At 48.6% G+C, this 26762-nt stretch overlaps 1 protein-coding gene across 1 annotated transcript; it reads right to left on the bottom strand.

Annotated features, from left to right (window-relative positions):
• Position 1: 1 nt before the first annotated feature.
• EFCAB12 (EF-hand calcium binding domain 12) lies at positions 2 to 26507 on the bottom strand. The gene is made up of 9 exons (XM_054729794.1): positions 26360 to 26507; positions 19006 to 19466; positions 17544 to 17726; positions 14119 to 14275; positions 10453 to 10649; positions 7764 to 7977; positions 4302 to 4458; positions 1847 to 1894; positions 2 to 515 (listed from the first exon to the last, which is right to left on the bottom strand). Exons 1-9 carry the CDS (start codon positions 26421 to 26423, stop codon positions 200 to 202), a joined length of 1797 nt encoding a protein of 598 aa, XP_054585769.1. The 5' UTR covers positions 26424 to 26507; the 3' UTR covers positions 2 to 199.
• Between the last annotated feature and the right edge of the window lie 255 nt (positions 26508 to 26762).

The raw sequence follows: 26762 nt of genomic DNA, 5'->3' as shown, positions 1-26762 counted from the left end.
GTGACATGAGAAAAACTCCAATCTGGTTTATTTCAAAAGGGCAGGGAAACACCCCAAAACTGCACATCTTTCTCTGGACACATCTGCCTCTGAGACCCTGGACACTTTACTCTGGAGACAGCTAGCCCCAGGCCATCCCACTGAAATGATTTCTTCTGTTTGGCTCTTTGACACTCCTGGTGTCTGTGGCTCTGGGCTGCTAGCTGCACTGGTGTCCAGCCCCAGGATGGCTGGGTTTGACATCACCTGGGCCACTCTGGTTGATGTAGTAGACCTTGGAGGCATCGTAATAAGCACAGGTCATGTAGTCCCTGTTTCTAATGGGCCGTTGCAGGTAGGAGTGACAGGTGACTGAGTAAGCTGGGGGCCGCTGTTGGACACAACTGAATAGCATCAGGCTCCGGTCCACAGTCACAGAGGGCAGGTAGAGCTGCAGTTTGTCCAGGAGGTGACCCGGCCAGAAGAAATTGGGGTGGGTATGCTGTGGACCATGGGGCGTCTTCTCCTTCAGCTTCCTGGAAAAATGAGAAGACACAAGGAAGGTTGTCATGGTGGTGGACAGGGCAGGGCTGGAGCTCCTCAGCAGAGCAAACCAACTGTGGCCATAGAGGAGGTGCAGCATTGCATTTCATGCTTCTGTTACCCTGTCTACCTTACCAGTAAGGACCCAGAGGCCTAGAGAAGATGTCATTTCTCCACACTGACAAGCAGCAGAGTGTAGGCTTGACTCCAGTCTGCTGCCTCTAAAATCATAGGTACAGTATATTATCTATTCTCTAGAAACATTTTAATATGGTCCTAAGAGTACAGCCTCCGGAGCCAGTGTAGCTGGGTTGAATGTGTAAGAAACATGCCTCTGATTTATCTTCATAGAAAAGAAACAGCATCTGGCCCGGCCATTACTGAATTTCCCCAGAGCAAACAGGATGTGGGGGTGGGGAGAGAGGATGAGAGCTGTTTATGTGGCCGATAGCACATGTCCTAGGATGATTCCCCTAGACCAGTGGTCGGCAAACCGCGGCTCGCGAGCCACATGCGGCTCTTTGGCCCCTTGAGTGTGGCTCTTCCACAAAATGCCACGTGCGGGCGCGCACGTACAGTGCGATTGAAACTTCGTGGCCCATGCGCAGAAGTCGGTTTTCGGCTCTCAAAAGAAATTTCAATAGTTTTACTGTTGATATTTGGCTCTGTTGACTAATGAGTTTGCTGACCACTGCCCTAGACAAAGGGAGGTGGAGGCAACTAGAGAAGGCCCCAGGCCCACCCCCTCCTTTTTTTTTTAAATAACCCAATGGGAGACAGCAAGACCTAGGTGACGTATTAGGAAATAGGTGACCAAATAGTCCTCAGCCAATGAGGAACTGGAGGAGGTCTAAATAAATAGGCGATGTTCCTTGCCTCATGTGTGATCCTGTAAAATGGGCACTCTCGAGAGTGTTATTAAAAGTCTCATTTTTGCCATGCGTCTGTTTCCTAGTCCGTCATTTGAAATTTGGACAGGTGAGCCATTTCTCACAAATCCCTGCTCCACCACTTTAACAGATGTGTGACTTTAATAAGAAATTTTCTGTATCTCAGTTTCCTCTTCTGTAAATTGGGTCTGTAAAAAGTAACTTCACAGGGTTGTTGAGAGGATTGAAATGAGTTAACACATGGAAAGCACCCAAAGTCTTCCTGGCACTGAAGTTGTTTTCCTGCCTCTCAGCTCCTAGGCACTGAGCCCCAGATGCTGTGCTAAGAGCACCATACAACATGAAGAGTCCCAGGCACCTCCACAAATTGAGGATAGACCTCCTCCCATCTACCCCCCTCCGCCCCCATCCAGAGTTAGATGATTTGTACAGACCTGGTGAATTTCTCAAACTCTTTAAAGTTCATTTCCTTTGGCTGTTTCCTAGTGGATAAGAGAGAGAGGTATCTAGTCAGGAGAGGGGAAATCCAGGTTTGTGGGGTCTCAGAGAGTAAGTTGGAGGCCTCAGGATGGGTCCATCCCTGAATCTAAACCAGAGCTTTGAAATGAGAATATTTTTCTATTTGGATTGGGGCCCTAACTCTGTCCTCCCATACTCCAGTGGAATATATAGTGGGCTTGGGTCAGCCAGCTGGCTGGGTGACTCTGGGTAAGTCACTTCCCCTTTTAGAACCTCAGTTTTCTAATTTTCCAGAATGGAGATTAGTTATGAGAGATGCTCTATAATCTGAATCATTTCTGGGCCCCCAGCTTCCACTTTCCCTGCCACAGCTGAATCCAGCCTTGGAGATAAGGATGGTAAACACCAACTCTCCAAACGTTGGGCCTGGCAGATATCACTAATCAACCACAGCACTCTTTCCCAGCAAGCCTGCATTTGGCCTCAGAATCTTACACAATACAGTCTAAGTAGCAACACCAACTCAATGCCCATCCCTGCCCTAGGTAACCTTTCTTTTTTTAAAAAAATATATATTTTGTCAAAACCGGTTTGGCTCAGTGGATAGTGCGTCGGCCTGCGAACTGAAAGGTCCCGGGTTCGATTTCGGTCAAGGGCATGTGCCTTGGTTGCGGGCACATCCCCAGTGGGGAGTGTGCAGGAGGCAGCTGATCGATGCTTCTCTCTCATCGATGTTTCTAGCTTTCTATCCCTCTCCCTTCCTTTCTGTAAAAAATCAATAAAATATATTAAAATATATATATTTTTTATTGATTTTTTACAGAGAGGAAGGGAGAGGGATAGAGAGAAACATCGATCAGCTTCCTCTTGCACACCTCCTACTGGGGATGTGCCTGCAACCAAGGTACATGCCCTTGACTGGAATCGGACCTGGGACCCTTGAGTCCGCAGGCCGACGCTCTATCCACTGAGCCAAACCGGTCAGGGCGGTAACCTTTCTTTATCCTTTATACGTGTGGCCTACCTAAGCATGGACAAGAGTCCTGTTCTCAAGTTCCCACCCACTTCCTAGGTTTTCGGTTCAGGATCAGAAAGGGCCTTCTAGGCCACTACTCCCTGCCTGGCTCATGCTTAGTTCTTCCCAACCAGAGTTGTGGACAGGGCCCACCTGCAGGCCGAGGCCACTCTTGCACTTGAAAACATCCTGACAACAGCAGTCATTGCTTGAGTAATCAACTATCTGCCAAACATCATGCTAAGAAGTTTACATGAATTTTTTCTCTTGTCCTCATTGTATATTGTATATAGTAGGAGCTATTATGCCCATTTTACAGATGAAGATGCTGATGCTCAGAGAATGAAGTAATTTGTCTGATTGCCACTCAGCTCTGCGGCATCCCACCCCAGCCCTTCTGTCCATACCACCCCAGTGGGCAGCTAGCACGCATCCAGAGTATGGGTAGGTCCTAGGCCCCTCCCCCCTCATGGTATCCAGTCATCTGAACCCTCCTTCTCCCATGCTGGCCCCATCCCTCTGCAGGATTCTGCTTATTCTCCAATCTGCAGTCACCATGGTAGCTGGCTCATCACCTGCCAAGTTTCACCTCCTTCCAAAGAAGGAGATTGTCTTTTTCTTTTCTTTGGAGAGTATATTTATTAAAGCCGGAGACAGTGAAACAAGGAAGGCCTTAGGATACACTAGTAAGAAGCAACAGGAGAGCGCCTACGTGGGACTGCTTTGGCTGACTGGGAAGTCAGAGAAAGGGCCTTGGAGACAGATTCAGGGCATTAGCCCGGGACGAACTGCCACTACCCAGTGCTCCCTGGTTGTGAGTCTCGTGGGGACTCTTAGTGTTTAGGAGATGCACGCCTGAGAGGGAAGAAAGGTGTGGGCGTACTTCTGGGGGGTCAAGGAGGATATTTTTTTTAGAGAGGACTCAAGTTAACCTGAGAGTCAGACAGTACCCAGTGCAGAGTTCTTTTCTCCTCCCAGGAGCTGTAAGCCCCTTCTTGCCAGAGAAGGTGGGGCAGGGGAAGGGGCTGTGCTCCGCAGCACTCATGACACTGGGCCCATAATTGGCGAGGGGCCTCCCGATTCTCTAGGAAGGCTCTCTTTTTCATCTTTTCCCGAGAGCGTGAGATCACGTAGGATGCGGCCAGGATGGTAGCTGTGTGGGAGTGAGGTGAGGTGGCTGTAGACCTCAGACATATGCCGGGGGGGGGGGGGGGGGGGAGGGGACACTGGGGACTAGTCAGGCTTGATGACTCGGTTGGACATACAGGGTTAGGACAGAGACACTGGTACAATATGACATCCCAAGTAAGTCAGCATCCCAGCTTCTGTAGCTGACGGACAGCAGCAAGGCAGGAGGCAAAGGGAAAGGGGAAAGGCGGGGGGTGGGGTGGGAGGTGGGGGATCTGATACTCAGCTTGTCGGTCTTCTTAGCCACAGACTCTTTGGAGCCCAGGGACTTGAGCAGGGCTGGAGTCGGGCCAGGGAGGAGGTCCGAGTAGTAGCCTCCTGGCTGCCGGATGGGGCGCACCTGGTCCTTCTGGAAAATGATCTTGTCCCCTGGGTACAGCAGGGCTGTGAGCAGCAAGAGAAACATGGCCTGTCAGCCCAGTACCCCACCCCACACACCTGAGGTTTTGGGGCAGAGAAGGGCTTTAAAAAAAATAATAAAAGTCACATTTTTGTTTAAAAATATTTTTCTTATATACATGGTTTAACTTTTAAATTTTAAATGATTATAGATTAAAAGTAAATTGCAAAAATAGTGCAGAGGGTCTCTTACCCTCCAACCATGACGTGACATATATAGGCATACCTGGTTTTATTGCATTTTGCTTTATTTCACTTCACAGGTGGTACTTTTTTTTTTTTTTTTTTTTTTTACAAATGGAAAGCAAAACCCTTTACCAGTAAAAAGATTATGACTTGCTCTATTGGGATACTTGCTTCTATCATAGTGGTCTGGAACGGAACATGCAATATCTCCAAGGTATGCCTGTAACTAGTGCAAGATCAGAAAATGGAGTTGGTAAAATACTGCTAACTGGACTAGAGTTAAGGGAGTTAGTAACCAGGTTGGCAATGGCCCCGGGGCTGGGGTGTAATTAGGATAGAGCATGAGGCTGCACACTGTACAGGGGTGTCCTTGTCAGGAGTGCCAGGAAGAGGTGTGTGTGGAGAATTTACCTGAGGCTTCACTAGGTTTACTTAGACCTAGTTGATGGCAGTTTTCTCCTTACCTGGAGTTAGTCTCACAGATAACCTTGGGAGGCTCTTCTAAGAAGTGCAGTACATTAAAAACACTAGGCCAGAGTCTACATCTTCCTGCAAACATGGAGCAGTGCTTGTCCTAAGATGGTAACACCGGGGCCCTGGCCTAGTATGTAGCTCAGTTATTTAGAACATCATCCCCATATGCCAAGGTTTTTGGTTCTATACCCAGTCAGGACACATACAAGAAGTAACCAATGCCCTGACCGGTTTGGCTCAGTGGATAGAGCGTCGGCCTGCGGACTCAAGGGTCCCAGGTTCGATTCCGGTCAAGGGCATGTACCTTGGTTGTGGGCACATCCCCAGTAGGGGGTGTGCAGGAGGCAGCTTGTTTCTCTCTCATCGATGTTTCTAACTCTCTATCCCTCTCCCTTCCTCTCTGTAAAAAAAACAATAAAATATATTTAAAAAAAAAAGAAGTAACCAATGAATGCATAAATAAGTGGAGCAACAAATCGATGTCTCTCTCTCTCTCTCTCTCTCCCTCTCTCTCTCTCTTTCTCCCTCTCTCTCTCTCTCTCTTTCCCTAAAATCAATAATTTTAAAAAAAGTTAATAACACCCAAAGACCTCAAGTACTAGAAAAATGAGTGGAAGGTTACACTCCTGGTTATTAATGTTGGTTATTTGTGGGCAGGGCAGGGATGTGCAGGTGAGAAAGGAGAAGAGGGAAGGGGATATGTAGCACCAGCACTTTAAAAAGGTATATAGGGTGCTCTCCCTCCAGGGAGCATACTCTCACCTTTCCCTTCTCCCTCTCCCCAGCCCGGCCCCAGACACCTTACCACTAGCTTCCTCACTTCCAAGGTCTAAGGGCCCTTCCTTTACCTCTATAACTTGCTTGCTAAGCCCGTTTCTTCTAGGAATTACTTTTTCTACCTCTGTAATTTACCCAATAAATGTTCTCTTACCAAAAAAAAAAGGTATATAGGGTTTTAAAAATGCATACATGATTTTTAGAATAGATTTACATAAATAATTTTGTGTAAATGGAAAAGAAAAATAAGTTTGTGAAAGGACAATCACTAAAATATTAATGGTGGTCAACTCAGGCTGGAGTGGGATTTTTATTTTTATGTTTTCAAAAAAATTTAAGTGGGCAAGTATTTATAAAATAAGAGGGGGGGAAAAAACAATGAAGCTATATTCACTGGGGAGAGGGAAAATGCCTCAGTGTTCTAGAATCCTGGCCCACGAGTGTGAGACCTGGAGGCTGAGCTCACCACGTTCTACTCTAACAGACTCAGAAATCGTGGTGCTTGTGCTTCTCTGTCGATAGCAGAGCAGGCCCCTTCCATAAAGATAGCCAACAGATAGTGGCCAGGACAGTGGGACCTGTGCACCTCGGTCTAGTATTCTAGAAATCCCATCTAAGAGCAAAACAGGCTGAGCTGTTCTTCCCCTCCTTTCCTTCTTTCTTCCCACCGTCCCCACAGCGGCTCTAGTCACAGATGGAACTAGAGTCTTTTTCATCTAGGTCAATCAAAGGCAAGAGGCAGCCCACCCACAGATGCTCCTATGTACCCCTGAATGTGAGATCCTGGCAACAGGGGAAGCTCACAGACCCGGGAGCTAGCAAAAGCCAGCAGTGGAGAGAATCAGTAGTTGCTTGATGTCTGCTGACAGGAACTGAGAGAGAGAGAGAGAGAGAGAGAGAGAGAGAGAGAGAGAGAGAGAGAGAGAGATGGACCTGCTGCTCCATCTATTTGTGCGTTCATTGGCTGCCTCCTATATATGCCCTGACCGGAGAACAAACCCCCGACCTTGGTGAATGGGGACGACGCTCTACCCAACTGAGCTACCCAGCCAGGGTGTGACTGTTAACTCTTGTTCTTGGGTAAGTCTCTCTGTGTGCCCTTTCTCTGTCAACCTCATTTTCCAGTTCCCAGTATGGTCACAGCTTCTGCAAAGTTCCTATGGGAAAACCTCTGCCCTCATGCAGCTTGCTGTTCATGTTTTTTTTTAAGCACAGAGAGGAACCTGCCCATTAAATTTACAAAATCATCAGTTTGGGGTGCCAGCATTGCTCTGTGGTTATCATGGAAGTATCTCTCAGAAGCACACGTCCTACTCGGAGACGTGGAGGGTTCAGGTCTGTTTGGATGTATGAAAACACAATTCTCCCCCTAAGCACGGGGTGGAACCAGTATGGAAATCTCAGTGTTGAGTCTCGTTGTCGGAGCAGGGAGCAAAGGGCCTCAGCAGAACCTGACTCCTGCCTGGTGCATTCCTACCTCAGTGCCGCAGAAGGACCAAATAAGGGGCCTGGCTAGGGAGGTTGTGTTGGAAACACCCAATACAGCACAGCAGTTGTCACTTCTATCAAATCTCCCTCTTGGAAATTGAGATTGTTCCTTTATGCTCAACTTCAGGGCTCCCTTGCTCGGAACTCCTGTCCTCTAGAATGCCAGCTCCCCAAGCTCAGTCGGGGAGCCCAGACCTCCAGGCTTATAGAACTTGTGGAGCTACAGGATTCTAAAACTCCTGTCTAACAGCAGTGCCCCCACCACAGGTTACAGCAGCTTGACTGGGTGCATGTCATCTGGGGAGGGACAAACCTCAGGTGAACATCTGAGGCATCTTTCTGGGGCCAGCCACCGAGGCCCTTACCTTTCTCGAGGATGTCCTCCGTCAGCGGGAGGCCATAGTTCTGACAGACCTTCTGGCACTTCAGGTAGACCAGAAAGGTGTCCCTTCGGTACAGGTTGATGAGCTTGCCCAACTCCCCGGGGATGGTGGACGGGAGGCAGTGGTTGTCAAAATACTTATTCCCACTGCGCACCAGGCGGCACTGCTCCGTGTACTGGATGGAGGGGATTGTGAGCTGCAAAGAGAAAAGTAGTTGGCACACACTTCCCTTCACCTTGCCTCTTTCCTCCTGGCCTGAAGGCTGACAATCTATATGTTTCTACACAAGGTCACCATGAGGGGCAATGGCAAAGAATGCACAGTGGGACCCAAGTTCAGGTTTTGAAGTCAGTAGCTGGGGAGAAAAATCACACATGGTCAGCACATGCGGCCGTTATACAGATGTGCACACATGATGATATAATATATACAGTAGGGTACAGTGCAAATGCCCCACATGTGTCCTATTGAAACATTGCATACATGAGAATTTAAATTACGTGCAGCCACCTGTGACTTTGGGGATGGCAGAACAAGGTAGAAGAGGCCTGGGCAGTGTGTAGCCACTTTTGGCCTTTTTATTTATTTATTTACAAAAAAAGAAAAATCTATCTTTTTAAAACTTCTAAAGCCAGAATCAGTAAAGCACATCTTACAGGCCAAATCTGGGCCACCACGTGTTTTTAGAAATAAAGTTTTATTGAAACACAGCTGCACTCATTTGTTTAGATGTGGTCTGTGGCTGCTCTTGTGCTCCAGTGGCAGAGCTGACTTGTTGCGACAGAGACAATAGGGCCCCAAAAGCCTAAAACATTTATTATCTGGCCCTGGGAAAGTTTGCCACTCACTGCTCTAACATTTTGGGTTTTCTTGTCATGCAATTGAATCATATCTTAGTTGGTATAGCATTTACCAATACCTAACATTTTATTATGTAAATGACACTAAAATATGTATACATGTATAGTATTATATTAATACTAGAGGCATGGTGCATGAAAATTCATGCACTGGAGGTGGGGGTTCCCTCAGCCCGGCCTGCCCCCTCTCACAGTCCAGGAGCCCTCAGGGGCGGGAGGTGACCTGGCGATCAGGGGAAGGTGATGCCCCCGTCACACCTCTGCTGCTGCCACTGGCGGCAGCGCAAGCTTCGGCCGACCCTGGTTACCTGAGCCTCAGGCGGCCCTGGGCGGCTGGGAAGCCGACATCCGAGGCTTGCCTGTGCCTCGGGCCCACCCTGGGTGAACGGGCAGCTGATATCTGAGGCTTGCCTATGCCTCGGGCCAGCCCTGGGCGGCTGGGGGGCTGAGGGTGGGTCCAGCTGCACCGCGTGCCTGCCACCACCCCCCACCCCCGGCAGGGCTGAAAGGACTGGAGGACTCCGGCGGGGCAGAGGGGACTGGGCGCCGCCATCTTGTGGCTATGGGTGCCGCCATCTTTGTGATGGCATGATGGTCAATTTGCATATTCCCTCTTTATTAGATAGGATTGTCTGCCTCCCTGGCTAGACTTCCTAGACTGGCAGCTTCTTGAGGGGCTGTTTTGTTGTCTGCAGCATGCGAAAGAGTGTCTGGTACATCACAGGCTCTCAATGAATATTCATTGGCTGAATTAATTCAGGAAATCAATTCTTCCTTCCATTACTGGCCATGTATATGTGGAGGGCCTACTCAGTGCCACACCCCATGCCAGGCTCTTGGATTCCCACTGTGATGAACACACAGGCCTGGTCTCAGGATGCAATGTCATAATTAAAGAATTGGAGGAGGGACCCTGGCCAGTGTGGCTCAGTTGGTTGGGCATCATTCCATGCACTGAAGGCTTGCTGATTAGATTCCTGGTCAGAACACATGCCCGGGTTTCAGGCTTGATCCCCATCAGGGGGTTTGCAGGAGGCAGATGATCGATGTCCCACTTTCACATCAATATTTTTCTCTCTCTCTAAAAATCAATAAAAAAATCTAAAAAAAAAAAAAAGAATGGGCCCCGCTGGTGTTACTCAGTGGTTCAGCGTTGACCCATGAACCAGGGGGTGGTGTTTCGATTCCAAGTCAGGGCACATGCCCAGGTTTCAGGCTCAGTCCCCAATAGGGGGCATGCAGGAGGCAGCCAATGATGATTTGCTCTCATCATTGATGTTTCTAGCTCCCTCTCCCTCCCTCTCTTGGAAATCAATAAAAAAACCAAATCTTTAAAAATCTATCTAAAAAAAGGTCCTAGCCAGTGTGCTCAGTGGTTATAGTGCCAGTCTGGGCATCAAAAGGTCTTGGATTTGATTTCTTGTCAAGGACACATACCTGGGTTTTGGGTTCTCTCCCTGCCCCCATTGGGGCACATGGGGAGGCAACCAGTTGATGTGTCTCTCTCACATCAGTATTTCTCTCTCTTCCCTCCACCTCCCTCTCTTCCACTCTCTCTGAAAAGTAATGGAAAAAGTATCCTCAGGTGAGGATTAACAACAACAACAATAAAGAATGGGAGGAGAGGAACCTGATACTTTCAGAAACATTATCTCATTTCATTTTCACAGAAATCTTGTGAGGTAGGTATTGTTCTTATTATCCGGATGAGTAAACGGAAAGGTAAAGCATCTGCTCCCAAGTCCCACCAGCTAGAAGATGCTGCAGGTGCAGGGGATTTGCCCCATGTCCTCCCACTTTGGCTGGGGTACCTTGGCCTGCCGCTTCCTCTGCCGGTACCGCTTGCCGATATCTTCCATCTCCTCCAGGGTCAAGGGCCTTGCCTCCATCTTGGTGTTAACCGTAGGCACAGTCAGCTGGTCCATCTTGGGAGCTTTTGGGGCGAAATTCACCTGCTTCTTGGACAGCTGCTGTGACAAAGCTCTGAGCTTAGAATACCTAAAATAGGCTGGAGAGAAGAGACAAAGGAAGGAGGGACTGAGAGGGTGCCCAGCCATGGAATCCATCAAGCAGTTAACCAATGTCACCATGCAAGCGCCAGAACATCCCTCTGCTCATATTCCATGTGTTCAGTCAGTGCCATCTGAGATCCACCTTGAAGGTGCCCCATCCCTCCATCTCCACTATGGCCTCCCTGGTACAAGAAGGCTCCTTCTTCACCTGTACCACGGCCTCAGCCTTCCTGTTTCTGTTCTTATTCTCTAGCATCCTGTTTTCACCAAACAGCGAACAGGACCTTTAAAAGATATAAATCACATCCCTTCATTCCCCTGCTTAGAACTCTCTCCTGTCTTTACACAGCACTTACACTAGAACCCAGAATTCTCTCCTTGATCTGCAAGGCCTGGCAGGATTTGGCCTCAGCTAACCATCTACCTTGTCCACTTGACCCATCTACTGCTCAATCCTCACTTACTCCAACCCAGCCCCCCATTTCTTTCTGTCCCCTGAAGATTTTCCTGTCTCAGGGACTTTGCCTTTACAGTTGTATCTGCCCAGGATGCCCTTTCCCAGGCTGGCTCCTCATCAGTCAGTCACTCAAGTGTCAGCTCTGATGGCTGCTTTTCAGAGAGGCCCTCCCTGGCCCCCCACCCCTCCTCCACACACACACACACACACACACACACACACACACACACACACACACACACTATCATCTTCAAAGCATTAATCACTACTGAACATCATCTTGGTTAACCTTTACATGGAAACTCATTGAAGGCAGGGGTGTTGGCTTTTTCACTGCTATCTCCCCAGTTCCTAGAAGAGTCTAGCATATAGTAGGTGTTCAACAAAGATCTAAATGAATGAGAGCATAGTATTGCCCCTGCCCTGGTTTAGGCCTGCATCATTCCTGGCTGAAATCCAGGCCCTACCACCTTCTGGTTTGGAGAAAGTGGACAGGTGGTCAGCTTCTCTGAGCTTTAGCTTCTTCCTTGAAAAGCATGAATAGTAGCCCTGTCATCCAGGGACTTAAAAGATAAATTGAGCTAATGCTGTAGGTAAAGCTACCCAGCTTACAGAGGGTGCCCCCAGATGCTATCATCTTCTTTCTCTCTTGTGAGCCAAGGGCCTAGACTCTTGCCCCTGCTGCCCCTTTAGGCAAAGCAAGAGACTCCCAAGTCTGCTTACCCTAATTACTGCAGCTCTCCAGAGAAAAAGAACTCTGCTATGACAACTGTGATAGCACCGTTTAGCACCGTTTAAGCAAATACCTGTTGCTTGGCCTCAAGTCTACTTATCCTATATAATAAAAGCCTAATATGCTAAGTGTCTGGTCATCCAGTCATCTGTTCAACCGATCAAAGTGTAATATGCTAATGATATGCTAAGGCTGCTCAACCACTCGCACTGACCACCAGGGGACAGACACTCTTGACTGGTAGGTTAACTTGCTGCTGAGGTCTGGCTGATTGGGACTGAGCAAGATTGGCTGGACATGCCCTGGAGCCCTCCTGCATTCCCTCCTTGGCTGACCAACTTACCATGTTCCTCCCTGGTCCTGATCATGCACCTGTAGGGACCCTCGGCCTGGCCTGCACCCTCTTGCAATCTGGGTCCCCTCAGGGGATGTCGGAGAGCTGGTTTCGGCCGATCCTGCTCAACACAGGAGCTGCCCCCTGGTGGTCAGTGCGCTCTCACAGGGGGAGTACCACTCAGCTGAAAGCTGGGTTCACATTGGGAGCCTCTTCCGCCTCTGCAGCAGTGCTAAGGATATCCAACTGACAGATTGGGCCTATGCCATCAGTCGGACATCCCCCAAGGGCTCCTAGACTGCGAGAGGGCGCAGGCCAGGCTGAGGGACCACCCCTGCCCCGAGTGCACGAATATTGTGCACTGGGCCTCTTGTTGGTAAATAATAGGCCCCAAATACCTTTGCTGCAAATATGTATCACGGCATACTGGGGTCATTCACTCAATGGCTTGCAGCCCACTAGGTGGAAAACAATTAGCTTTGGTGATTTATAACGAAAAAGCTAAAAGAGCAAGGGTTAGAAAGCACTCCCAACTCAAGGCGATCCTGAGGGTGTGCTGGACATGAAAGGTGCGAGAGATTACTACTGTGGGGGTGGTGACACCCAGGAGGCAACTATGGGGGAGCTCAGGTTCCCTGGGACTCTGCCTGGGAGTGAAGGTGCCTCTTCCCAGTGGCTTGTTGAGACTAGAGGTCAGAAATCTGCATGCTGTGCTGTGACACTCCAGGGGACTGAGGAATGGATGATCTAAGGCAGGGGTCCTCAAACTTTTTTAACAGGGCGCCAGTTCACTGTCCCTCAGACCGTTGGAAGGCCAGACTATAGTTTAAAAAAAACAACTATGAAAAAATTCCTATGCACATTGCTAAGTCGGCTGCTAAGCAGGACCGGCAGCGGCGGCAAAAACACCAGGTGGGCCGGATAAATGTCCTCAGCGGGCTGCATGTGGCCCACGGGCCGTAGTTTGAGGACCCCTGCTCTAAGGAGCTGCCTGCTGTCCTCAAAAGAACCAGCCAGTGAGGACACTGAGCACCCAGCTCAGAGTGACTGGGAACTCCAGAGGCGCTGCTTAAATCTTCACCTATGCAAGGAACCCCTTCCACTACCCATCTAGCATCCTTACATGACCTTGGGGAAAACTAGGAGCTTCTCCTCCTCAAATATGTCTGAAATTAAGTTCCTGCCAACCTGGCAGGTGGGGGCAAAGCAAGATTTGCATAATTTAGAAAAAGAAGATGTGGTTATATTTGGGGAGGGCTCTGGAATGGTGAGTGATGGTTAAAGGAGGGCTTTAATATAATCTGTAGCTGTTCAATTTTTTTTTCAATAACTAAGTTATAAAGAAGCATGATGCATCTTTGTGTTGTAAATTCATATCCAGAGCTATGGCAAGTACGTTTCTAACTTGTCTCTGTGTGTCTGGGCAGATGTGGCTCTAGAAGCACATGGCTTGGCAAATGGAACCCGAGCTGTGCACAACCTGAGAAAAACTTGTATCCCTTCTTCAAAACCCAGTCCAGATAGTAGAATGCCAAAGTAGACTCTAAACATGTGCTAATTCTGGTTTCTGAATTTAGTTAGCTTTTTATCAACAAGGTGCAGATTAGTAGTAAGAAGGCCTTGGACCCACATACAAATAGAAAGGCTTGGCATTGGGTTCTCAGCCTATCAAATGGGCTTTGGTAGGCTGAAACCACCCTTTGAGAATCATCCCTTAAAAAGGACTGGGCCTCATCCAGCTTTTAATGGACAAGGTAGCTTGGCACTCCAGAAAATATCTACTCCTTATTTGACCTCTGGGCCTGGAAATTCCAGAGGCTTGGCCTACCTACAGTAAGCCAAAGTTGGAGAACACACTCAGGAAATGAGCCAAGGCTGCCTCTACCAGGCTTGCTCCAAGATTGGGGAAGTGAAGGCACGGGGGTGGGGGTGGATACGTACAATCCTTTGCAGTTGTCAGCATGCTTTTCTGCTGGGCCAAGGACCACTGCTTGTAGGTGTTGGTCAGGTTGTCCATGGTGATGCTGTTGTGCTTCCCCAGAGAGCTGAGGTAGATCACAATATCCTCTACCTCCTGGTTTTCCAGAGGGACTTCAAGCTGAAGAGAGAAGAGAAGCCCCAAATTGGACAGGCTCCGATCCACATATCCTATCAGAATGGCCAAGGCCTTGTCAGCCTGGCCCTACCTTTTAGTCTGGTTTTATCCACAGCCATTCCCAGCTCCAAGGTCTCTGCCACAAGAGCTCAGAGCTCTTTCCTGGCTGCGAACACACCCCGCAATTTCTCACCCTTGCCATTACTCAGATGCTTCCCTTTCAAAGCCTGAAAAACTTGTATCCCTTCTTCAAAACCCAGTCCAGATATGCCATCATCTTTCTTTGCAGTATCTCTTATGTCTTACTCTGGGCTCCCACCTGACTTCCCAATGCCAGCTTTCCCACGATAGATTTGAAGAAGGATTTCACATGTCTATCATCCTTGCCCATGAGGGACACATAAGCCTCCCTTAACTGAAGGTAAATAGGATAAAAAATACGATACATATTACTCTTTTAAGGAATGAGCAACTTTGTAGGAGCACAGTGCTTGCCAGCCATAACAAATATTCAAGAAGAAACATTTTAAAAGGAATATAATTTTGTTCTTCAGCTTCTTTAGCTAGCAGTCATTGTTATTGAGCTTTTTATAAAGCAGATCAGAACTCTCCAAGTATGAAAAGATTTCATGTTTTGTTATCTTGGTGATGATTAAAAACAATTTATCTTTTTGTTTTTAATGCTTTGAAATGTTCAGATAAGTACATGTCATAAAATGATGATGTGAAAACTGTGATGATTTAAAATCATAAAAGGTGTGGCATCAGCTTTCTAGAAGCCTATCTAATAATAGACAAATATGCAAATTGACCATACCTCCGACACACCCACAAGCCATGCCCACAAGCCACACCCACCATCCAATCAGAGCGAGTATGCAAATTAACCCAAACCAAGATGGCTACAGCCACAGAGAGCAAGGTTTCCTAGGTAACAGAGGAAGCCAAGCTTTCTGCCTGCCCTTGCCAGGCCTAAGCCTCCACTCAAGCTACAAAGTTTCAATTATAGAAGGTAAACAAATTCAAACAAATGGCGGCAGAATGGAGCTTGAGAGAGCAGGCCAGGGTTGCCGCCGGCAACAGGGGAAGCAAAGCTTTCCGCACACCTTGGCCGGGCCCACCCGCTTAAGGCAACAAAGTTTCAATTATAACCCCAACACAAATGGCTGCTGGCCTCGGAGGGAGCCCCAGGCTTGGCTCCGCTCCAGGCTATAAAGTTTCAATTGTAGAAGGAAAACAAATTCCAGATACCAGGGCCTCCACTTGGGTTGCCAGGGGGCGTTGCTGGCCTGCAAACCACCACAGGCCCCTCACTCAGGCCGCCCCACACCCCAAGGGAACCCCCACCTGATCCGGGACGCCCTTCAGGGCAAACCAGCTGGCCCCCACCCCTGTACCAGGCCTCTATCCTATCTAATAAAAGAGTAATATGCAGATTGATCATCACTGCAACACACAATATAGCTGCCCCAATGTGGTCAAAGATCCTGCCCCCATGTGGACACAAGATGGCCACCACAAGATGGCCAGCAGGAGAGGGCAGTTGGGAGGCACCCTGCATGCAAGGGAGGGCAGTTGAGAGGGACCAAGCCTGCAAGGGAGGGCAGTTGGAGGTGATCAACCCTGCAGGAGAGGGCAGTTAGGGGTGACCAGGCCGGCAGAGGAGGGAAGTTGGGGGCAAACAGGCTGGCAGCAGAGTGGTTAGGGGGTGATCAGGCTGGCAGGCAGAAGCTGTTAGGGGCAATCAGGAAGGCAGGCAGGCAAGCAGTTGGGAGCCAGCAGTCATCCCTCAAGGGGTCCCATATTGGAGAGGGTACAGGCTGGGCTGAGGGACAACGCCCCTCCGTGCACGAATTTCGTGCACCGGCCTCTAGTTATTTTATAAGGTACCTTGTATTTGAAGTATATAAAAACTTAATTCAGCAAACTTTTTCTATAAAGTGCCAGATAGTAAATATTTAGGCTCCATGAGCCATATGGTCTCTGTCATAACCACTCAACTCTGCCGTCATAGCATGAAAGCAGCCCTGACAATCCGTAGATGAATGAGTGTGGCTGTGTTCCAATAGCACTTTACTTACAAAAACAGGAAGCAGTCTGGATTTGACTCCGGGGCCATAGTTAGCAGGCCCCTGCACAACCAAAAGAATCTTCTATAATGATGGAAATGCTCTCGATCTGTGTGTTACAGTAGAGGAACTGCTTGCCACATGCGACTATTGAGAACTCAAAATGTAGCTGGTGTGACTGAGGGACTGGACTTTTAATTTTACTTAAAATTAATTTACATTTTGAATAGCCAGTGAAATTGTGGTCCAGTACCAAGGGCATCACTGGGAGCTACACAGAGATACTGAGTTAGAAGCTGCATTTTTTTTTCTTTTTGTAATTTTTTTTGATCTAAAGTTTTACATATGTCTTCTTTTTCCCCAATTGACACCCTCTCCCCCACCCCCGCAGCCATTCCCACCCCGGGAAAGCCCCTACCGCCCCAGTGTCTGTGTCCATTGATTATGCTAATATGCATGCAAGTCCTCTGGTTGCTCTCTAACCCCCCGCCCCCCCCACACACACACACACCTCCCCTGCCATTTGTCTCTGGATCTATTTTTATTCATCAAATTATGTTGATCATTATATCCCACATATGAGTGAGTTCATGTGATATTTTTCTCCGACTGGCTTATTTTGCTTAGCATAATGCTCTCCAGTTCCATCCATGCTGTTGCAAATGGTAAAAGTTCCTTCTTTTTTAAAGCAGCATAGTATTCCATTGTGTAGATGTACCACAGTTTTTAATCCACTTATCTGCTGATGGGCACTTAGGCAGTTTCCAAATCTTAGCTATTATAAATTGTGCTGCTATAAACATAGGGGTGCATATATCCTTTCTGATTGGTGTTTCTGGTTTCTTGGGATATAGTCCTAGAAGTGGGATTCCTGGGTCAAATAGAAGCTGCATTTTCATAAGACTTTGTGATTCTATGTGATTCATATGCCAGTGACAGTTGGAAAAGCTCTAGAAGGTTCTAGAGGCAGGACTGAAGGCCCAGCAATCTTAGTGCTCAATTCAGGGGTCTGATGAGCAGCTGGCTGATTATGGGGCCAGCTCTGCAGACTTTCCACTCAGACTTTCAAGGTCATACCAGGGCAGGGGTGGTTTTAGGGGTTTGATGTGGCTGCAGGTTAAACCGCATTTTCCCATCTGGCTTTACAAGTGATAAGACTGATAGTTTGAGTTTGCACTAGAGGGAGCATGGGAGGTACTTACCACCTTCAGAGCCATTGTGAACATCTCCCTGGAGATCGTCTGGTTATTGCTCTGGTCCACTTTGGCAAATATATCCAGGATCTTCAGATTGCGGCTGCGCAGGTAGGAGTACAAGGCCAACAGGGCAGAGGGCTTGGGCAGTCGGAGCTTGGGCAACCGTTGGTGGTCGTGTCGGAGGATTTTCTTTTGAACGAGGCAAGCAAGTGGGACAGAAGGGAGAGTTCAGGGGAGACAGGCCAATGAAACATGATCCCCAGAGTTAGGGAGAAATGGGAGAGGGAGAGGCCGAGCAGCTCTAAACAGACAGCAAGATGAAGGGCATTGGACACTAGATTCAGGCAACCGCAGGACAATTACATTCTGCCACAGAACTCCTGGGAGACTTTGCTTTGCTGGGCCTCAATTTCCCATCAGAAACAAGAGGCGTGAACAATATGAGAACTAAAATTTTATCCTTATCCACGTCTCTCTGGTCAGACCAGTCAGTATTATAATCCCACTGGGCTCTCAGGGCACCAAAATATGTGCTCCTGGTTGGAGCTCGATCTCCCACCTCCCGGCCTTTGCTCCAGCTGGGCCTTCTGCCTAAGTAAATGCCTTTCCTTCTTTCTCTACCTGTCCAAATCCTCCTCCTCCTCCAATTCCAGGTGACTGGGAACATTTAGAAATAATACTCCCTTATCTTGCTGCAGCACCTGACAGTTTCCTTTTTTTTTCTTTTTTTTTCTGACAGTTTCCAAAGGGCCTTCCTGTTCCCTCGCTTACAGCTCCTCTGTGCTCCAGGAGGTTTGGGACCTACATCTATTCATGGCCTGTAGCAAACTGTGAAGTCATTCTCTCTCCTGGGGTGGTTTTAAAATATAGCCCCAAATTCTTCAACTCTCTTCCCCTCTGAGATGGAGGCTAATTCCCCTCCCCTCAGTGGAGGCAATACTTAGTGACTTGCTTCTGACAAATAGAGAGGTAACTGTGCGAAGCTGCTGAAACTGAGACCTCCTGAGACAGGTTATAGAAGGCAGTGCAGCCTCCTCCTTATTTTCTCTTGGCCCATTCACGCTGGGGGAGGCCGCTGCCATGTGGTGAGGACACTCAGGCAGCCCGATGGAGAGGTCCATGTGGCTAGGCACTGAGGTGTCCTGCCAACAGCCATGTAAGCAAACGGCTTCGAAGCGGATCCTCTCACCCTAGTCAAGCTTCAGATGTCTGTGGCCCCCACCAGCATCTCGAGATGAAAAGACTCTGAGCGAGAGCCACCAAGCTAAGCTTCTCCCAGAGTCCTGACTCGCAGAAAGAGTGAGAAAATAAGCCATTGCTGCTTTAAGTCATTTTGGGGTATTTGTTACCCAGCAATAGATAACTAATGCGCCTCTGTTTAAGGACTTCTGTTTGCTGCCCTGTGAAATGGGGTGGACGATCCCCATCCTGCCTCTCATACCCTCATCTGGCAAATGGGGCTGCTCACCTTGGTGGGGCCGGTAGGAATAAAGTGGGCCATCAAGGGGGCCACAGGATGCTCCTTGTGGGTCATGTGTAAGATCTTGGACTCTGAAGGCGTGAGGATGGACTTGTTCCGCAGCCACTTGTTTATGTTGCCAAATGACTCCAGTTCCTGCCGAAATTTCAACCTCTGGCTCATCCAGGTTCTCACATCCTCCGGGGGCTCTTGGATGTCCCTGGCTTCCGGGGCTTTGAAGCTGGGGATGATTTGTGTGATTTGTGAGGGAGCCTGGGGCTGTGGTGTTGGATCCACGGTGGTTGCATCTTTCTTTTGAGGCAAGATGATGATCCGCCGGCGGCTTCGAGGCAGATGGAAGTCCTTCTGCTTGAACTGCTTGAAGCAGTGGGCAATGGGCAGTTCAGGGTTGAAGACGTGAACCCTGCTGGCATTTTCATCACCATCCAAGATCTGAGAGTGGCGGAATCCTTGGGGGAAGATGGTTAAAACGTGAGTTCCTTTCAGGAAGAGGACTAAAGGAGTCAGGAAAGAAAAACTCTTTAGCACCAGGTTGGGCCCCGGGCACCTGGGTTCCAGGCCCAGCTTTATCCTTGTCTTCCTATAATGACAAAGACAATTACATGAAATGTGACCAGGCACTCCCAGCACAGACACCAAGCTAAGGCACCAAGCTTTGTGAGCTTTCTCTTATTTAATTGTCTCAGATTCTACTCTTTGTTGTTGTTGTTAATCCTCACCCAAGGATATTTTTCCACTGATTTTTAGGGAGAGTGGAAGAGAGAGGGAAAGAGGGAGAAACATCGTTATGAGAGAAACACATTGATTGGTTGCCTCCTGCACGAGGCCCAACAAGAGCCCAAGCTGCGGGGGAGCTTCAACCAAGGTAAGTGCCCTTGACCGGAATCAAACCTGGGACCCTTTGGTCCACAGGCCGACGTTCTATCCATTGAACCAAACTGGCTAGGGCTTAGATTCTACCCTTACTCCACTCCCTAGTACTCCTAATTGGCAATCAGAATGATCTTTTTCAAATGCCATTCTTACCTGCTCTGGTCATCCAAAGCAGCATAGTGCTGTTAAGAGCAGAGGCCTTGAAGCCAGAATGCTCCGGTCTGGGTCCTGGCCCTGCCACTTCTGGCAACATGATCTAAGGGTAAGTCCCTTAGCCTCTCTGTGTCTCAATTTCTTCATGTGTAAACTGGGGATGGCACCTACTTACTGAGTGGTGGAGATGTTTGGAATCAGTCTGTTTTGCAGTTGCTTTGTTCACAGTAGCATGCCTTTATTTTGTTATGTACTCATCCTTTGCCCATTTTGAAACCCTTCCATGACTTTCCAAAGTAAGATCCCATGACCCTTCTCTGCCAGCCTTTCCTGCCTCATTATTTGCTCAGCTTTCCTTCCTATGTCCCAGAGACCTTGGCTTCTATGAATGATCCCTGAATGATCTAAGCTTCTTCCTGCCCAAGGATTTTGCACATGCTGTTCCCTATGCCAGGAATTCTCCTTCCCCCATCCATCCCCTCTTCACTCCTCCTCATCCTCCAGATCTCAGACCACATGTTACCTCTCCGGCTCCCAGGCTCTCGTATTTCCTCATGTTATCTCTGCATAACACAACCCATACTTTTCCTTCAGACCACTTATCACAAGTATGTAAATGAAGGGTTGCACTGGCAGCCCTCATGCTTAATGAGCTTGGGGTCTTCTTTTCCTTGACATTCTTTAAAATTTTCCAATTTGAGTTACTTTAGGCTAGGGCAGTGATGGCGAACCTATGACACGCGTGTCAGCACTGACACACGTAGCCATTTCTGATGACATGCGGCCGCTGAGGCGGCCGCATGCCGAGGATGAAACATTTGCGAATAATGTTTTTTCCTCAAAGTGACACACTACCCGAGTTATGCTCAGTTTTTTGGCGAAGTTTGACACACCAAGCTCAAAAGGTTGCCCATCACTGGGCTAGGGCATGCCCTCTCCAGCTTGCCATGGTCTCCACCATTCCCTGTTGTCTCACACGCAGATCAATTCTTTTTAATGTGTCTTGTTCAGGCAGACCTTTGTGTTTGAAACTCCTGGTTCAATTGGTTGATGTTGTTGTTGTTTTAATAGATTGTGAACCAGGACCTCATCTCTCTTGCTCCCTCACCTCTTGAGCTCCAGCACGTCCACAGTGCCAAGTGGGAGCTCCGTAAGTATTTGGTGAATGAGTGAATGACAAATGGACAGACCTAACAGGTTGGCTGTATACTCATTTTACAGATAAGGACACTAAGGCGCAGAGAGGCCCAACATCACACAGATGATAAGTAGCAGAGCTAGGACATGAACTCTGGTTTGCCTGGCCCCAGAGCTGTGCTCTTAGCCATTATCCCAGGTTGTCACTGATTTCTGCCAAGTCTCTATTCTTTTATGCCTAAAATGATATAAACTCTGCTCTAGGTATCTCCCAAAGCAGTTTTGAAGATCAAATGCATATGGGAGTGTTCTAAAATTCAGAAGAGATATAGCATTATCAAAAACATTGTTACTATGATTTTTCTTCTAAAACCAAAACTCCTCTGCCTACAACCCTTCCATTACTGCCAATTAGCTCCCAGAATAAAGTTCAATCTTTTAAACCTGATCCCACCTGTCCAACCCAGCCCTACCAGCCTCTCTAATTTCTCCTTCACTTGTTCATTCTGCCTCACCATCCTATCTAATAAAAGAGTAATATGCAAATTGACCATCACTCCAACACACAAGATGGCTGCCCCTATGTGGTCAAAGATCCTGCCCCCATGTGGACACAAGATGGCCACCACAAGATGGCCAGCAGTGGAGGGCAGTTGGAGGCGATCAAGAATGCAGGGGAGGGCCGAAACTGGTTTGGCTCAGTGGATAGAGCGTCGGCCTGCGGATTCAAGGGTCCCAGGTTCGATTCCGGTCAAGGGCATGTACCTTGGTTGCGGGCACATCCCCAGTAGGGGGTGTGCAGGAGGCAGCTGATCGATGTTTCTAACTCTCTATCCCTCTATCTTCCTCTCTGTAAAAAATCAATAAAAATATATTACAAAAAAAAAAAAAAAAAGAATGCAGGGGAGGGCAGTTAGGGGTGACCAGGCTGGCAGAGGAGGGAAGTTGGGGGCGACCGGGCCTGCAGGGAAGGGCATTTGGGGGGACCCAAGCCTGCAGGGGAGGGCAGTTGAGGAGGACCAGGTCTGCAGGGGAGGGCAGTTAGGGGTGACCAGGCCTGCAGGGGAGGGCTGTTAGGGGTGACCAGGCCTGCAGGAGAGGGCAGTTAGGGGCAATCAGGCTGGCAGGGGAGTGGTTAGGGGGTGATCAGGCTGGCAGGCAGAAATGGTTAAGGGCAATCAGGAAGGCAGGCAGGCGAGTAGTTGGGAGCCAGCACTCCTGGATTGTGAGAGGGATGTCTGACTGCTTGTTTAGGCCTGATCCCGGTAGGATAGGGCCTGAACGGGCAGTCGGACATCCCTCGAGGAGTCCTAGATTGGAGAGGGTTCAGGCTGGGCTGAGAGACACACACGCCCGTGCATGAATTTTGTGCACTGGGCCTCTAGTATATTTATATTCAAACTGTATTTGACTGTGGTTCCTCAGGTACCCCTTCCTACTCCCCCCAAAACCATGCTGTTTCCTCCCTCTGGAATGCTCTTCTCTTGTCCCTGTTTCACTTGATTATTTTGTACTGATACTTCCAGAGTAGCTCAATCATCATCATCCCCTGAAGCCTTTCCAACTCCTTCCTCATGTCCCCTCTTGTTTGCCACAGCCCCCATGCTTAGCTCCATCATTGCATTGACCATATTTTTCTGGATCAAGATGTGTTCTGAGTTTTTCCTTCCCAACAGCCTGCGAGTTTCTCAGTGACAAGGACTGTGTCTTGGTTCCCATGCGTTCCCAGTGTCCAGTCTGACACAAAATGAACATGCAATACATTTGTTAAAGTCTCTTTACAATGCCCACGTGTTCCTTTTGTAGTCAGAAAACAATGAGTGCACATCAATGTGGACATGAGTGAGTGCTTCTCAACAACCCACTTATCATTTCTTTGAGGACAAGATGCTGAGGACTACTGAGAATTTAGCCATTCATCGAATCAGCTTTTACTGAGAATCACCCAGGGCTTGGCACTGGCCTGGTGCAGATCCAAACAAGGCTGGGTGCCCAACTGCAGTGCACTGGCACAGAACAAGGTAGGGTAGCCAGAGGGTAATGAAATGCTCTCAGCTAGGGGAGAAACAGATGGAGAGACCCATCATGAAGCGGGGGACATGACATGCACCTTTGAGAATGAGTCTGGTTTTAAGGGGTGGAGGGACAGGTGTGGACAACATTGCGGGCGGGGCAGTGGATTTCAGGGTTACTCAACATTTTCACAAGTTGGAAGCACATTGTGTGTGAAGGAGGAGGTTAATGAGAAATAAAGTTGGAGTCATCTCGAATGCCAGGTTAAAAGGTTTAAACTTTATCTTGCAGACTATGGGGACACATTTAAAATATGCTCCTCACTGCTCTCGCTACTTCCACTTGTGCCCTCCCTAGACCCCCAAATCCATGCTCTACCACAGAAGAGTCACTCCCCCATCTGAAACCCTCCAATGGCTTTATTAACAGCTTTTCAGTGCTCTTAGAATAAACACCTCCCTCCTAACAATGTCCTACAAAACTATCCTTGCTGGCCCTGCTCCCTTCACCTTCCTCGTCTCCTCCCACTCCCTTCTCCCTTGATAACTTGGTCCAGCTATACTGACCTTCTTCCTTTTTGTCCAATTCTCCTAGCTCTGTCTTGGTTCTTAGTTTTGGCATTTGCTGTGCCTTCTGAAGAGCATAGAAGTCCCCAAGTTTCCCCCTGGGCTGAGCCCTTCTCAGCATATAGTTCTCAGCCTAAGTCATCCCTACCCAAAGTCACCCCTACCCTCTTCAAGGTAGTGTGCCTACTACATCATAGAGTTTGGATTCTAGTGATCTTTGAGGTCCTCTGCCCATTGATAAGAAAGTGAGGAGGGCTCTTATAATAAAACTAGAGGCCCAGTGCACGAATTCATGCACGGGTGGGGTCCCTTGGCCTGGCCGGTGATTGAGGTCTATCGGGGGACTGGCTGACCGGGGGAGAGACCCCAGGAGGTTGGCTGGCCCCTCAATCAGGGCCTATGGGGAGGCTGGCCAGCAGGGGATAGGGACCACAGGAGGTTGGCCGGCTGGTGTGGGGGGGGAGGGCCGTGGGAGGTTGGCTGGTAGGGGTGGGGGGGCAGGAAGGGGCTGTGGGAGGTTCACTGTGGAGTGCACTGACCACCAGGGGGCAGCTCCTGTGTTGAGCGTCTGCACCCTGGTGGTCAGTGTGCATCATGGTTGGCCAGTCGTTCAGGTTGTTCAAGTCGACTGGTCATAAAGGTCACTTAGGCTTTTATATATATATACTAGAGGCCTGATGCACGAAAATCGTGCAAGAGTAGGCCTTCCTTCCCCTGGCTGCTGGCACCGGCTTCCCTCTGGCACCTGGAACCCTGGCTTCCCTCCAGCCACCAGCAGGCACCTGGGACCTGGGCTTTCCTCACAGCCCCAGCTTCGTCCAGAAGGACATCTGGTCTAATTAGCATATTATACTTTTATTATTATAGATAGATAGGTCACTATGTAGTTGTCTGTAGACACTGTGAAAATGTTCCCGAGAGACTGATGAGCAAAGTTCTCAGAGGCTAATCAGTCCCATTTTCTATCTAGGTCAGGGAACTCCTTTTTCTTAAAAAAATATTTTTATTGATTTCAGAGAGGAAGAGAGAGAGGGGGAGAGGAGAGAGAGAGAGAGAGAGAGAGAGAGAGAGAGAGGAGAGAAACATCAATGATGATAATCATTTATCAACTGCCTTCTGCAGAGCCCCTACTGGGTGGGGATTGAGCCTGAACTCCAGACAGGTGCCCTGACCGGGAATCAAACCGTGACTACTTAGCCACACTGGCTGGGCAGGGTACTCTTTCTATAATGCCCCTGGCATACTTTGCCTTTGTATACTTCCGGTGACAGGGAGTTCCCTGCTTAACTTTGGGAATGCCTAATTCTGCCTGCTGGAAAAGACTTCCTTATATTGACCTAGAATTTGTTTTCCTGGAATTTCTACCCTTTGGTCCTAGTCCTCCCCACCGATGCCTCAGAAAACACATCTGTTCCTCTTTTTCTGGGATAGCCCCTCAGGTGTCGGGAAACAATTCAACTTAAAAAAAAATTCCCCCTTTTTCCCTTGGATCGGATTCAAATCACTTCCTAAATTTCATCCTATGTCTCTGGCCACTTGTTCTTGGGCCCCTCTTTTCGTATCCACCCTTTAAAAGTTGGTGTCTTACACCCAGGCTCTCTTCTTCTTCTTACTTTTTTTTTTTAAATAGAGAGAGAGAGAGAGAGAGAGAGAGAGAGAGAGAGAGAGAGAGAGAGAGAGAAACATTGATATGAGAGAGACACATCATTGATTGGTTGCCTCCCATATGTGCCCAAACCAAGGCAAACCTGCAACATAGGTATGTGCCCTGACTGGGAATTGATCCAGAGATTTTCTGATGCTCCAATCAATTTAGCCATACTGGCTAGGGCTCTCTTCTTTTTTAAAACCAATCTCCTTCACTCTATGTTTCTGTAACCCTCTATATGCTGAGGACAAGCATACCAATACTTATGACTTAGAATTACCTCCAGTTTTCTATATATAGTTGCTCCTAAAACATCTCCACTTTGATGGCTTACAAGGATCTCAAACTCAACCAACTAAGACTAAACTTGTCTCCATGTCCCTGTCCCTACCTAATCTGGTTCTCCCGGTAGCTTCCCTATCTCTGTGAAAGGCACCTCTATCTACCAGGTCATCCTAATTACCAGCCTGAGCATCATTTTGATTGCTCTTTTCCTGTTCCTCATCGGATCAGTCCCCAAGCCCCTATAGTACCCTCTGGTCTGGCCTTTCTTCCTCACCCCCCAGTACCTCCCACTCCCAACATTCTGAGTCTGCCAATTCAGTCTCACCATTCCCAGTGGCTTCTCCATCTCTCGGCTCACAAGATCTTTCATGATCTTATCCCTTCTGACCTCTCTTGCCTCTCACTTCCAGCAACAAACTATCAGCAATTTCCCGAAGACACCATGTCTCAGGTCTCTGTGCATGCTGTTCCCTAGGCCTGGATTGCCTTTTCTCCCCTTTTTGACTTGGAGAACTCCTTATTAAGCTCCAATGTAAAGATCTCTTCCAGGACGTTGCAACTGTTCCTCCCCATCCTCTCTATATTTAGCAAACCTCTTACTCCCGGATGTGGCCCTGGCCCAGCATTCACTCTTTGTTCTGTAATCATCTCTTTATCTGTCTTTCACCTCTGATATTGTAGTGCTGTGCCAAGGTCTGTTCCCACAGCAGGCTACTGCCAAAAGTCTTCATGCCTCTACTCCGTCACCAAACGCATTAATGTCCAGTGAAGAAATGGGGTGAACCTGGGCCTGGATACCTTTCCCAGGCATACGGGGTTGGGCGTCTGCTTTCTAAACCAAGGCAACTTGACCCACTCCTCCAGCCCAGGCATGGAAATCTGAGAAATGTGTTATGACCCACCCCCAACTCCCTGGCAACCCCTCACCCAGAGGGGGACGGCACAATAAGATCTGCGCCTCCTGTACTTGCTCTCACAACACTTGCGCGCGTCCGCCTGGGCTGAGAGCTTCCTGGAGGCGGCACTGCTTCCCGGGAGCGGGAGCTTACTGAGCATCGACAGGAAAAAAG

Source organism: Eptesicus fuscus, chromosome 18 (genome assembly GCF_027574615.1).
Source record: "Eptesicus fuscus isolate TK198812 chromosome 18, DD_ASM_mEF_20220401, whole genome shotgun sequence".
Taxonomy (NCBI): Eukaryota; Metazoa; Chordata; class Mammalia; order Chiroptera; family Vespertilionidae; genus Eptesicus; species Eptesicus fuscus.
Note: the sequence above shows the minus strand (reverse complement) of the source record. Positions and strands in the feature narration are given on the sequence as shown.

Excerpts from the sequence above, each read along its gene's own strand:
- EFCAB12 (XM_054729794.1), bottom strand. The coding sequence starts at position 26,423 with ATGAAGACTTTTGGCAGTAGCCTGCTGTGGGAACAGACCTTGGCACAG. Across the intron at positions 1,895-4,301 it reads GTGGCTAAGAAGACCGACAA|GAAACAGCCAAAGGAAATGA; the intron begins GCTGAGTATCAG and ends CTTATCCACTAG. Across the intron at positions 516-1,846 it reads GAGTTTGAGAAATTCACCAG|GAAGCTGAAGGAGAAGACGC; the intron begins GTCTGTACAAAT and ends TCATTTTTCCAG.